We start from the raw sequence: 14754 nt of genomic DNA, 5'->3' as shown, positions 1-14754 counted from the left end.
CTCCCATTGCTGCTGTCTCCATCGCCACACTCTGCTGCCATGTGCCACTTTCAGGTCTCTTCACACTGCTGGTGTGTTAAATTTTTTGACATAGGGTGCAGGCAGATTACGGGCCTCACATAGCTGCTGCCAGGCCCCTAATCTGCCATGGGCCCCTATATACCGCCTCCTCATGCTGCTGCCAAGTCCAGAGTCTGTCATGGGTCCCTGTATGGCCTCCCATTGCTGCTGTCTCCATCGCCACACTCTGCTGCCATGTGCCACTTTCAGGTCTCTTCACACTGCTGGTGTGTTTAATTTTTTGACATAGGGTGCAGGCAGATTACGGGCCTCACATAGCTGCTGCCAGGCCCCTAATCTGCCATGGGCCCCTATATACCGCCTCCTCATGCTGCTGCCAAGTCTAGAGTCTGTCATGGGTCCCTGTACGGCCTCCCATTGCTGCTGTCTCCATCGCCACACTCTGCTGCCATGTGCCACTTTCAGGTCTCTTCACACTGCTGGTGTGTTAAATTTTTTGACATAGGGTGCAGGCAGATTACGGGCCTCACATAGCTGCTGCCAGGCCCCTAATCTGCCATGGGCCCCTATATACCGCCTCCTCATGCTGCTGCCAAGTCCAGAGTCTGTCATGGGTCCCTGTATGGCCTCCCATTGCTGCTGTCTCCATCGCCACACTCTGCTGCCATGTGCCACTTTCAGGTCTCTTCACACTGCTGGTGTGTTAAATTTTTTGACATAGGGTGCAGGCAGATTACGGGCCTCACATAGCTGCTGCCAGGCCCCTAATCTGCCATGGGCCCCTATATACCGCCTCCTCATGCTGCTGCCAAGTCTAGAGTCTCTCATGGGTCCCTGTACGGCCTCCCATTGCTGCTGTCTCCATCGCCACACTCTGCTGCCATGTGCCACTTTCAGGTCTCTTCACACTGCTGGTGTGTTAAATTTTTTGACATAGGGTGCAGGCAGATTACGGGCCTCACATAGCTGCTGCCAGGCCCCTAATCTGCCATGGGCCCCTATATACCGCCTCCTCATGCTGCTGCCAAGTCCAGAGTCTGTCATGGGTCCCTGTATGGCCTCCCATTGCTGCTGTCTCCATCGCCACACTCTGCTGCCATGTGCCACTTTCAGGTCTCTTCACACTGCTGGTGTGTTTAATTTTTTGACATAGGGTGCAGGCAGATTACGGGCCTCACATAGCTGCTGCCAGGCCCCTAATCTGCCATGGGCCCCTATATACCGCCTCCTCATGCTGCTGCCAAGTCTAGAGTCTGTCATGGGTCCCTGTACGGCCTCCCATTGCTGCTGTCTCCATCGCCACACTCTGCTGCCATGTGCCACTTTCAGGTCTCTTCACACTGCTGGTGTGTTAAATTTTTTGACATAGGGTGCAGGCAGATTACGGGCCTCACATAGCTGCTGCCAGGCCCCTAATCTGCCATGGGCCCCTATATACCGCCTCCTCATGCTGCTGCCAAGTCCAGAGTCTGTCATGGGTCCCTGTATGGCCTCCCATTGCTGCTGTCTCCATCGCCACACTCTGCTGCCATGTGCCACTTTCAGGTCTCTTCACACTGCTGGTGTGTTAAATTTTTTGACATAGGGTGCAGGCAGATTACGGGCCTCACATAGCTGCTGCCAGACATGTAATCTGCCATGGGCCCCCGTACCGACTCCTCATGCTGTGACGTTGCAACAAGGTGTAATTCAACCCTACATATGTTAGACCGCCTTTACGAACAGCTAAAGGCCATCACAGATTTCCTGATGTTAAAAGCGGATAAAGGTACTCCCTGTGTAACTTAGATGTCAGCCATTGTCAGCTCATGTGTGACACCTGCGCTTGCTCAGGCCCTTTGAGGAGGCCACGCTATTCGTGAGTCGGCAGGACTATGGGATGAATGAGGTCAAATCGGCCATGGGCCCCCGTACCGCCTGTTCACGCTGATGCTGGTCCCACAGTGTGACCTGGGTCCCTGTACGGCCTCCCATTGCTTCCACTCTGCCATGTGCCACTTTGAAATCTCCTCACACTCCTGCGGTTGTCCATTTTGTCATAGGTTGCTGGCAGATTACAGGCCTTCCATAGGTGCCACCAAGCCCCATATCGGCCATGGGCCCCCGTACCGCCTGGTCACGCTGCTGCTGGGCCCATAGTGTGACCTGGGTCCCTGTACCGCCTCCCATTGCTCCCACTCTGCCATGTGCCACTTTCAGGTCTCCTCACGCTCCTGCTGGTTTCCATTTTGTCATAGGTTGCTGTATGGCCTCCCATTGCTGCTGCCTCCACCGCCACACTGTGGCTCCAAACACTGGTTTTGGCCCCGTGACTGGCCAAAGGAGTGAAGTGTGCAGTGATTCTAAGATCGACGGCACTCATCTGCATGTCATACTGACAGACAGTATTATTTCTCTTCCCCAGCAGACTCCAAGGGCATTTAAATTAAAGGTACAGTGTTCTGCACTAATATTAAGTCTCTCTGAAGCCTAGAAACACCCTTTTTTAAGTTAAATTCACAGCGAATTTATTCGACTCGAATCGAATATTGTCCACGAATTCGCCGAATCAGTCGAATCGAATTTTTCATTTCTTCGCTCATCTCTAGTCATTAGTACAGTGACTGCCTTATGTTCACTGGTGATGTCAGTGGCAGTTATTTCCCACAAAGTGTCATTTAGTGTCAGACTGCCCGCAGCACTATCGCAGTCCTATTATACGTAGCTGATCACTGCCATTAGTATATAAAAAAAAAAAATTCTAGTATATATCTTATAGTTTGTAAACACTATTACTTTCAAACCAATCAATATACACTTATTGGGTTTTATTTTTTCTGAAGACACATAGCAGAATACATTTTGGCCAGAATTTATGAAGAAACTTGATTTAAAAAAAAAAATATGGATATGTTTTATAGCAGAAAGTAAAAAATAGTTGTTTTTTTCAAAATTTTCATTCACAAAAAATAAAAAAAAAACCCAGTGGTGATCAAATACCACCAAAAAAAAGCTTGCGATTTCTGTGAAAAAAAAATTATATAAATTTCATTTGGGTACAGTGTTGCATAATTGCACAATTGTCAGCTAAAGTAACGCAGCGCCAAATTGCAAAAAATGGCCTGGTCATGAAGGGATAAAACCTTCCGGAGGGCAAGTGGTTAATTCCGCTTTAACTGTTTTGAGAAACCGTTAAATTATTGGGTTTAGTTTTGAAGCTGTCAATCTTCTGGAGCTCCCTCTCCTGTCACCATTTTTCTCTTGTGGTCAGGAAAACTTGTCAGAAGTGGTACATGCTGATAGCAGAGGAACAGGGCAGTAGACAGAAATGACACTTAGTGATCTTAATTGACACAAGTACACACTAAAGAGGGATAATGCCTTGTTCATTTTTCATGTCTGAGGTTTACAACCACTTTAAGATTTGAAAATGAGCTAGAAGTTGATTGGTTGTCATGCAGAGCTGCTACACATTTTGGGGGGAATTCAGTTAAGTTGTTGCATCACTTCTCTGGCAGTAAAGTGATATTAAAGGCTTACAAGTAAAAAAAATAAAAAAATAACAAATGCATCATACTTACCTACTTGCCCCTGCCCACTTTTCTCATTGGCTCACTGACTGTAATTGACAGCAGTGGGAGTCAATGGCTCCCACTGCTGTCTCAGCCAATGAGAAGAGAGGATTGCCAAGATTCAGAGGGGGCTTAGGTGAGTATTTGGGGGGGGGGGCTTTTTTGCCAATTCTTCTTTAAAAATAGCTCAAGCTCTGTCAGATTGGATGGAGAGCGTCTGAACAGCAATTTTCAAGCCACAGATTCTCAATTGGATTTAGGTCTGGACTTTGACTGGGTCATTCTAACACATGAATATGCTTTGATGTAAACCATTCCATCATAGCTCTGGCTGTATGTTTAGGGTCGCTGTCCTGCTGGAAGGTGAACCTCTGCCCCAGCCTCAAGTCTTTTGCAGACTCTTAACAGGTTTTCTTCTTTGATTGCCCTGTATTTGGCTCCGTCCATCTTCCCATCAACTCTGACCAGCTTCCCTGTCCCTGCTGAAGAAAAGCATCCCCACAATATGATGCTGCCACCACCATGTTTCACGGTGGGGATGGTGTGTTTAGGGTGATGTGCAGTGTTAGTTTTCCGCCAACATGTAGTGTTTTGCTTTTAGGCCAGAAAGTTCAATGTTGGTCTCATCTGACCAGAGCACCTTCTTCCACATGTTTGCTGTGTCCCCCACATGGCTTCTCACAAACTGCAAACGGGACTTCTTATGACTTTCTTTCAACAATGGCTTTCTTCTTGCCACTCTTCCATAAAGGCCAGATTTGTGGAGTGCATGATTAATAGTTGTCCTTTGGACGGATTCTCCAACCTGAGCTGTGAATGTCTGCAGCTCCTCCAGAGTTACCATGCGCCTCTTGGCTGCTTCTCTGATTTAATTCTGTCCTTGCCTGGCCTGTCAGTTTAGGTGGACGACCATGTCTTGGTAGGTTTGCAGTTGTGCCACAATCTTTACATTTTCAGATGATGGATTGAACAGTGCTCTGTGAGATGTTCAAAGCTTGGAATATTTTTTATAACCTAATCCTGCTTTAAACTTCTCCACAACTTTATCCATGACCTGTCTGGTGTGTTCCTTGGCCTTCATGATGCTGTTGTTCACTAATGATCTCTAACAAACCTCTGAGGGCTTCACAGAACAGCTGTATTTATACTGAGATTAAATTACACACAGGTGGACTCTATTTACTAATTAGGTGACTTCTGAAGGCAGTTGGTTCAACTAGATTTTAGTTCCGGGTATCAGAGTAAAGGAGGCTGAATATAAATGCACACCACACTTTTCAGATATTTATTTGTAAAAAATGTTTAAAACCATTTATCATTTTTCCTTCCTCTTCACAATTGTGTACCACTTTGTGTCTATCACATAAAATCCCAATAAAATATATTTATGTTTTTGGTTGTAACATGACACAATGTGGAACATTTTAAGGGATATGAATACTTTCTCAAGGCACTGTATATGTGCAATGATGTGCATTTTCATTTGCATTGTGTTTTTATGTTTGGTATGCATTGTTATGCCATCCGTTGTGCAGTGACAGGTCCCTGGAAGTCAAAACACTAATAACAATTTTATTTTTTCATTCTTTATGTTCAGTTGTGTTTACATACGTTGGTGTGCATTTTGTTAACCGCTTTAGCTCCACCCTATAGCAGAAATACTGCTACAGAGTGGCAAATGTGCACAAAATTACGTGTGTATATATACGTGATTTTGCATTTTCTGGTAGGGGGTGTGCGTGAGGTGGGTGCGCACTATACCTGCACCGCCTTTCATGGCCGCAGCTGTCAATCACCGGGTCCCGGCTGGTGATTGCCGAGGATCTCCGATGGGGGGAGAACTGTTAGGGAGGAGAACTGTTTTCTTTACTATCAGGTCCTGCACACTGCTTTGCATGGCAGTGCACAGCACAGCCATGCAAAGCAATGTGCTTACAGTGAAGCACAAACACAGAACATAATGTAAAATGGCACACAGTTAACCCTTTGATCGCCCCACATGTTAACCCCTTTCTGCCCAGTGCCATTAGTACAGTGTCAGTGCTTTTTATTAGCTAGTGTCACTGGGGATGTCGGTGACACCAAGTCTGTTCCCCCCAGTGTCAGAATTCCGGCCGCAGTCCTGCTATAAGGTGCTGATTTCCACCATTACTAGTAAAAATCAAATTTGCCAGTTATCGCAGTACTTTCCTCACGCTGTGACAGCACAAGAAAAGTACTACCGATAACTGGCAGGTGTGAAAGGAGACATCTACACTGATCAGGGACGTAGGAAAGTACTGCCAATAACCGGCAAGTAATCATTGCCCTGATTATCAGTGCAGCCCAACAGAGCTCATCAGTGCTGCCTATTAAATGCCAAACAGTTTCCATCAGTGCTGCCTCATCAGCGCACATCAGTGAAGGAGAAAAATTACCTGTTTGCAAAATTTTACAATAGAAACTAAGAAAAACAGCTTGTTTGTTTTCTGTTTGTTTAGCAAAAAATAAAAAACCCAGTGTTGATTAAATGCCATCAAAAGAAAGCTCTGTTTATAAAAATTTCATATGGGTACAATGTTGCAGTGACGGCGCAATTGTCATTCAAAGTGTGAAAGCGCTGAAAGCTGAAAATTGGCCTGGGCAGGAAGGGGGTAAAAGTGCCGGGTAGGCACGTAGTTATTCAAAACTATACACTATTACCATATCTTGGTATTGTTTAGCCATGACTTGTTTTGAAATACTTAGACTAATATATGAAGTATATTAAGCAGCCTATACTGTAAGCTGTTGTCCCTATCTATTGCAGCAATACTACTTTGTAATCATCTCTCATTTTAAATGTGTTTAACAGGGAAGGGGAAAGTAGTGCAGCACTCTTCCAATCAAATCTGTGAGAGCGTTGTTGCCACAGGGAAGATGGAGAATGTGTCATGTGCATTTTTTATTTTTTTTTGTGCATAAATATTCAACATTTATGTATTTTTCTGCACAGAAAAAAAACTCACATGACTCCAGCATTGTGGTGGGAATAGGACACACCTAGAAAACAATTGTTTTTTCTTTTTGTCCTTGCAGAGACTTTGGGAAAACACGTCAAACCAATGCGTTTTTTTTTCCCAATGGTTTTTTTGCAGGTATGATGGGAATGAGACCTAAGGAAAGATATTAAAGCTTAGAGATGTCTGTACTAGAACAACGTCAGGGAACTTATCTTTTATAAGTTTGTTTTTTTTTTTGTTTTATTTATAAAGTTGAAATAAAATGTTGCCTCCTTTTCTTTTTTTTTTTTTCTTATCTACTCCTTAATTCCTAAGTAGCAGAAAATTAATTTTATACTTTGAATTTATCCTGTCTAGGATAAGGAAAAGAAGAAAAAGGAAAGTATACTTGACCTGTCCAAATACATAGATAAGACCATTCGGGTGAAATTTCAGGGTGGCAGGGAAGGTACGTATGTAAGAAGTATGTACTGAGAGAGTTGCATGTATTTTACACAGCTCAGGCATTGGGTTGGCTCTGTCGTTAGTAGAAATGGGGCAAAGCACTCTGCTTTTATCAACTTTATATAAGCATCAAATTTAGGAAGGTAGCTTTCTGCTGGCAAATAATGTCTTCTGACTGGTTTGTTAGGCAAACCTGACCACAGTGTTGACTTGTACTTACCTGTACTCATGGAGAGAAGTCTCTGTAGCCCTTTGCATTGTATGTATTCCTATAATTACCTGTTGGAAATTGGCGTTGTTAATTGATAAACTCGCTGCTTTGTAATCTAACATATCGTTTCATATAAAATATAGTGGGCCAATTCACACTAGTGCAGTGCACTCTATATTGAATGGAAACCCAGTGTATCTAGGCAGCTCAGCACAACAGACTTGTCTTGTAGCATACCGCAATGCCCAGATGTAAAGCATTTTTGTGTTTTAAATAAATAAATAGCATATCTGATTTTGCCATGTTAAGATGCACAGCTTAACACATGTTAATTTATTGCATTATTGCCCATACTATAACTTGGAGCATAACATGAATGGGCCTTTAAGGGTGCACATAGTCATCCCTTCCCATACCAGTCAAAGGATTCAGCATACTGACCAGAATGCTAATGGATAATTCTGGCCATTTTTATTTCTCTCCAATATTTAATATTGTCTTGCTTATCCCTGTTTGGGAGATAAAAAGATTTTTATAGTTGGGAAAGGCTATATTTTATATGGGGTGCATAAATTGTCGTTGGGCATTTTATTAGGTCTGCAGTAGATAAGCTAGCAATAATTTTCTGATTGTTCATTCCCAGTAGGCATTCAGTGCATTTTTATTGATCTGTTTAGCTATGTGGTACTATGTGGAACTCATCAGATTAAAGCTGTTTTCTTTCTGGTGATTGTGTGCATGTTGCTAATAAATGTCTGCTGCTGCTAGCATTTTTACTTTTGTTTTCTCTTTTTAGCAAGTGGAGTTCTGAAAGGATTTGACCCTCTATTGAATCTTGTATTGGATGGAACCATAGAGTATATGAGAGGTGAGGGTTAACTTCTGTCTTCGATATTTTGCACACAACAAAAAGAGCACACAATTCTATCCGCCTGTTTTATTCCTTATATGGGAAATGTATTGCTACATGTTGAATGACTTGGTTTAGGGTTAATGCCAGTAGGACAAATCCCTCAGCATGATTCTTAGAGCTTTTGATGGTCAGATCTGAAATTTGAGTTCTCATGGCAGTCCTAATTAAGTGGTTTTCTGCAGTAATTTGCCAGAAAGTGTGATGTGATCCTCAGCAAAGCCACAGCCATAGACAAACACAGTGTGCCTAAGATGATAACACACAAACGATTCTAATTTCTCTTGTTTTTTTTGAACATGCCCATTAACCACTTGCCTACCAGGCACTTATACCCCCTTCCTTACCAGGCCAATTTTCAGCTTTCAGCGCTGCCACACTTTGATTGACAATTGCGCGGTCATGGAACATTGTACCCATATGAAATTTTGATCATTTTTTTTCTCACAAATAGAGCTTTCTTTTGGTGGTATTTAATCGCCACTGGGCGCTTTACTTTTTGCGCTATAAATTAAAAAAAGTGCAAAAAATTTGAAAAAAAAAAAAAGTTTATTTGTTTCTTTTATAAAATTTTTCAAACAGGTATTTTTTCTCCTTCACTGATTTGCGTTGATGAGGCGGCACTGATGGGCACTGATAGGCAGCACTGATGGGCACTGATAGGCAGCACTAAAGGGCACTGATAGGCAGTACTAATGAGGTGGCACGGATAGGCGGCACTGATAGACAGCACTAATTAGGGGTCACGGATAGGCGGCACTGATATGCAGCACTGATAGGCGGCACTGATAGGTGACACTGATGATGGGTACTGATAGACGGCACTGACTGGCATCACTTCTGGGCACTGACTGGCGGCACTGACTGGCACAACCCCTGGGCACTGACTGGTGGCACTGACTGGCAGCACTGCTGGGCTGCACTGGTGGGTGGCACTGGTGGGCGGCACTGGTGGGTGGGCACAGGTGGGTGGCACTGGTGGGCACAGGTGGGTGGGCACAGGTGGGTGGCACTGCTGGGCACATGTAGGTGGCACTTCTGGGCACAGGTAGGTGGCACTGCAGAGTGGCACAGGTGGGGGCACTGCTGGGCACAGGTGGGGGCACTGCTGGGCACAGGTGGGGGCACTGCTGGGAACGGGTGGGCGGGGCTAGTGGGCGCACTGCTGGGCGGAACTTGCGGGTGTCACTGCTGGGCACCGATCATCAGGGCACTGATCATCAGTGCCCTGATGATCGGTGCCGATCCCCGCTCTGACAACTGCCGGTTCTCGGCAGTACTTTCCTCACGATCTGACAGCGTGAGGAAAGTGCAGCCGAGAACCGGCACTTGCATTTCCCTGTGATCAGCGTGTCATTGGACACCGCTGATCACGTGGTAAAAGGCCGGTGGGATCGGCCTTTCACCACATCACGTGATCAGCTGTGTCCGTAGGACACAGTGATCACGGAGATCGCCGGGTGCGCGCCCCCTGGGGCGCGTAGGAGAGCGCGTTCTGGGAGGACGTCATATGACGTCCACTCAGAACTGGCCGGCCGCGGTGAAGCCGTCATTCGGCTATGCGCGGTCGGCAAGAGGTTAAACATTCACAGTGCTGGAGGAAAAACTAAGTGAATCCAAAGACTAATTACTTTTACAAAAGCTAATTGGAATCAGTATAAAGCAGAAATATTCGAGCGCTAGGTGAGTAGTATAAATAGCTGCTGGCACATGAAGGCAAACCTCAAGGACCCACGTGTACACAGTGATTAGGGGCACCTCTCTAACGCGTTTCGCGTTCAGACACTTTTTCAAAGTGTACACACCGCATGGCCTATATGGATGGCCGGCGGCCATCTTGGATGTAAGTCTGATTCATCCTTTATATGTTGCTATTTTGACTAATAAAGACATACTACACCATTGGAGGCTTTCTCTTGGGCTCTTTTTCCTTGTGAGCCCCCCTTTTTGAAGGTGACACCTGTTGACCTGTGGCTTGGTATTGTGCATGATGCTCCTGGTGGCTGTTATCAGCATCTCTGGAGGCTGGATACCATATCTGGATTTATGACACCTGGTAGTTGCAGTGCTGATGACTTCAACCGTCTGCAGTGTTCCAGATCCAGAGAACCAGGAGTAGGTCTTATATACTCCATGCACAAGTGATTGCGCTTTCTGGTTAGTGCAATATATATCCATTTTCACTATCACAGGATTCACGGATATTCTTCATCACAAGTTAATTGACTTTATTGCACTTGTCACTTTACACATCCCACTTCATTGGGATTCAGCACCTTTTATGATATCTAAGACTTTGGTATAGATGATTGCTTGTTATAGTTATACCAGCGCTGCATATTTTTTATACTTACTAATTGGAATCAGTAGTTTGCACACCTGGAGTCCAAATAATGAAATGAGTTTGGAGGTGTGGTTTAGAGCTACTTTGATTGACAAAAGGCACTCAATCATTTTAAGATTGCTGTTCAAAAGTAGACTCAGATGATATGAACCATGCTTCACAAAAAGGATCTCTCTGAGGACCTATGATCAAGAGTAGTTGATCAGCATAAGGCTGGAAAGGGATACAAAGCAATCTCAAAGCATTTAGGCATCAATCAGTCAAAAATTCGACAAATTGTCAACAAATGGAGACAATTTAGTACTGTGGCTACTCCTAAAAATGCGCATCCAGCCAAGATGATTTTCAAGGCACAACACAAAATCCTCAATGAGGTAAAAGCCATGCGTAACAACTAAAGACTTGTAGACCTTACTGGAACTGGCAAACATTCCTATTCAAGAGTCTACCATACGTAAGCCTTTGAACATGCAGGGTGTCCATGGCAGAACAACACAGAGGAAGCCATTACACTTACAAAAAAAAACAAAAAACATTGTTATGCACCTGAAGTTTGCAAGAGAGCATCTTGGCAACCTGCAAAGCTACGGGGGAAAATGTTTTGTGAACTGATGAAACAAGCGTTTGAATTGTTCGGGAAGAATACTCAGCTCTACGTACGGTATGGTGCAAAAAGGGCACAGCTAACCAACATCAAAACTTCATCCCAATGGTGAAGTATGGTTGAGGAAACATCATGATTTGGGCTTGCTTCACTGCTGCAGGGCCTGGTCCACTTCCCATAATCTGGGGGAAAATTAATTCCCAAGTTTACCAAAATATCCTACAGGATATTGTCAGGGTGGCTGCCACCCAGTTGAAGCTTAGTAGAAGTTGGGTGATGCCGCAGGACAATGACCTTACGCATTAAAGTAAATCCACCACAGACTGGCTCTAGAAAAAGAAAATGCACTTTATGGACTGGCCCAGTCAGAGCCAGACCTTAACCCCATAGAGGTGCCTCTTGTATGTCTTTAAAGGATAAGTTCACCTTTAAAAAAAAAACAAAAAAAAATGCACATTTTCTTTTTTTTTTTTTGCGGGTAAAAAAATGTGCATTTGGAATGTGCTTTTCTTGTGCCCGGAAAGCATTGCACCGGCGATTGGCAGATCGCTGGTGTCATGCAGGGCTGCATGTACCTCGTACGGTCAAGCAGTTACACACTGACAGGGAGATTCAATGAACTACCAGAGTGCTTAACAGTGCCATGGTAGTTCATTGAGAACTACAAGCCGTCGGCTGCAAAGGATGTTGATACTTGTAGTACTCAGAACTCTGTGAATGAATGATGCAGCCGTGTGGGCAGAGCCCCACACAGCTGCGTTCTTTTTTCCAAAAGGTGACAGCTGGTACAGGGATCTTCTCCCCTGTACTGCTGTCATACAGAGGCAGCAGATCATCTGTAGGAGTCGGAGCATGTTACATGTTCCACCCTAAAAACGGGTGAACTTATCCTTTTAAGAGAGCCTTTCACACCAGACATCCTACAAATGTTTGTGAGCTGAAGCAGTTTTGTAAAGAGCATTGCTTAAAAATACTTCCTGGACATTGTGCAGGTCTGATCCAGAGCTACTGAAATTGGCTGCTTGAAGTCTTTGCTGACAAAGGAGGTTCGAACAGATTTAACTCCGAGGGTTCACTTACTTTTTCCTCCAGCACTGTGAATGTTTAACTGCTTGCTGACCACTCTATAGTTCAATGATGGCTACAGCGCAGTCAGCTGGTTCTAGGAGGGCATCTATTGATGTCCTCCCAGAACCCCACCTCCCTGTGACCAATGTGTCCTTCGATCACAGCTGATGACAGAGGAAGGTAAAGGGCCAGACACAGCGGCCCTTTACCACATGATCAGCTTTTAATAATCACATGGTAAGTAGACTTGCCTGTTATTGGCAGTCTTCTCTTCAGAGTGGTGCTGTTTCTCCTCCCCCAGCTCTTATGCAGCTGAGAACAACGGGAATGTGATCACCTATTAAAAAGGGAAAAAGGTATTTATAATGGTTTTTATATGTATACACAAATGTTTTGCCTTTCATTTCTATTTTAAACTGAATAAGTTGTTTTACAAGGTGAGGGTTTACAGACACTTTAATGATATTTTGTGTGTCCTTTTTTTTTTTTTTTTTTTTTTCCTTTCCTAATAAATGTACTATTACATTTCAGTGTTCTGGTAATCCATTATGTGTGAAGCAATGTTTAAACTTAGTTTGCCAGGTTGCATTATTGCTACTGGCTTAGTTATGCTAAAGATTTGGCTGTCCTTAGTTGTTCACATTTTCTCTCTGGACACAATGTCCATCTCCCTTGTAGAGGAGGACATGAATTGTGTAAAAGGTGCAACACACTAGAATTTTGGCATATTTTTATTTGTTAACCACTTGCCCTCCAGAGGATTTACCCCCCCCACCCCCTTTTCTGACCAGGCCAATTTTTGCGATACGGTGCTGTTACTTTAACTGACAATTGTGCGGTTATGCAATACTGCACCCAAATTAAATTAATATCCTTTTTTCCCAACAAATAGAGCTTTCTTTCAGTGGTATTTGATCACCTCTGCGGTTTTTTTATTTTTTGTGCTATAAACAAAGACCGACAATTTTGAAAAAAGAAAAATATATTTTTTACATTTTTGCAATAAAACATCCAGTAAAAAAAATTTAAAAATCAAATTTCGGCATGCATTTAGACCAAAATGTATTCTGCTATATGTCTTTAGTTAAAAAAATTCCAATTCGTGTAAATTAATTGGTGTACGTGAAAGTTATAGCGTCTACAAATGGTGTGTGTGTGTGTATATATATATATATATATATTTATTTATTTATTACTCTAGTAATGGCGGCGATCAGCGACTAGCGGGACTGCAGCGGGCATTTTGACACTGGGGGGGAACTGACTAACTGCCACTGCCATCCCAATGAACTAATACAGTGATCAGTGCTAATGAAAAGCACTGGCACTGTACTAATGACACTGGGCAGGGAGAGGTTAACATCTGGGGTGATCAAAGGGTTAACTGTGTGCTGTTTTACATTATGTGTTTTGTGTGTTTTTACTAGGGAAGCATGCTGTGCAGAGAGATACAAAGCAGCATGTCCTTGTTGGCAGGAGAGAGAACTGTGTTGTTTGCACACAGGTCTCTCCCCTCTCAGCTTTACACGGTGATCGCTGGGTGCTGGGGGGGAATCTCCTGGTGATTGACATCCCTAGCTGCCAATGGCAAAGCGTGCAGAGTGGCACGTGCCCTATCCAGAATTGCGGATTACGTGTATATACACAGCCCTGTCGCCCTGTAGCAGTAGTTCTACTATAGGCTGACGGGAAAGCGGTTAAATAAAAAAAACTATATGTTTTAAAACAAACATAAATTTACTTTACTCAGTCATTAAGACATTTACCTTCTTGTATTGCAGATCCAGATGATCAATACAAATTAACAGAAGACACACGACAACTTGGACTTGTTGTTTGCAGAGGGACATCTGTGGTTCTTATATGCCCACAAGATGGCATGGAGGCTATTCCAAACCCTTTCATTCAACAGCAAGACGGTTAATATTTCTACAAAGATAACTCAACCGAACAGATTCTATTAGGATACAGCATACTTCAAGTTGAAGACTTTTTTTGTTTGTTTTTAAGATTAAAAGAAAAAAAGAATCCTATTTTTGTGGTGGCAGACATGAGCCATGTACAGCAAGTCAGGACTTGCTCTGTAAGTTAAATATACTTTTGTTTTAGTCATGCTTTATTTTATAGTGACTCACAATTAGTGTGGTCATGCTGTGAGTTTTGTTGTTTTGTTCATTTTCAATCAATTTTTATTGAAAAGTATTCAAGTTACAATAAAACCTGTTAAAACTATGCAAAAGTGGTTCATCATTAGGAAAAGGTGTTATTACTAAGAGTTAAATTCTCAGAACAAGGTTGTTGCTTTTGTATGGAATATTCAATCGAGAGTAAAGGAGTACTTTCTTGTATGATAAAAATCCTATAGATGTGTTGGTAGGGGGGTACTCTTGTATTTATTAAATACCCAAATACCCACAGTGGTAAACTCGCGTAAAACAGCTTTACTGCAGTGTCTCTAGAAGAAAACCTGGTTTTAGAAAGAAGCAGAAAGTAGCTGGAAAGGGAGAGTACCCTGGAGTAAGACAGCCCTCCAAACCTTTGGTAGGCATATCAGTGTATGGGAGTGAACGAGCGTTACATTTGTGTTAAAAATAATAGTGTGTTTGACCACTTGCCTACT

General features: G+C 43.4%; 1 protein-coding gene across 1 annotated transcript in view; it reads left to right on the top strand.

The window, feature by feature from the left end:
* LSM7 (LSM7 homolog, U6 small nuclear RNA and mRNA degradation associated) overlaps positions 1–14373 on the top strand; it is a 33453-nt gene extending 19080 nt beyond the window's left edge. Inside the window, exons 2-4 of the mRNA XM_089675676.1 lie at positions 6911–7001; positions 8005–8076; positions 13916–14373. Of these exons, the coding sequence (XP_089531802.1) occupies positions 6911–7001; positions 8005–8076; positions 13916–14058 (306 nt within the window). The 3' untranslated portion in view covers positions 14059–14373. The remainder of the gene's footprint in view (positions 1–6910; positions 7002–8004; positions 8077–13915) is intronic.
* Positions 14374–14754: the final 381 nt, after the last annotated feature.

The sequence above is a fragment of the Staurois parvus genome, unplaced genomic scaffold, assembly GCF_062004578.1.
Source record: "Staurois parvus isolate SC_StPar_1 unplaced genomic scaffold, SC_StPar_1.0 ptg000013l, whole genome shotgun sequence".
NCBI classification, from domain to species: domain Eukaryota; kingdom Metazoa; phylum Chordata; class Amphibia; order Anura; family Ranidae; genus Staurois; species Staurois parvus.
Note: the sequence above shows the minus strand (reverse complement) of the source record. Positions and strands in the feature narration are given on the sequence as shown.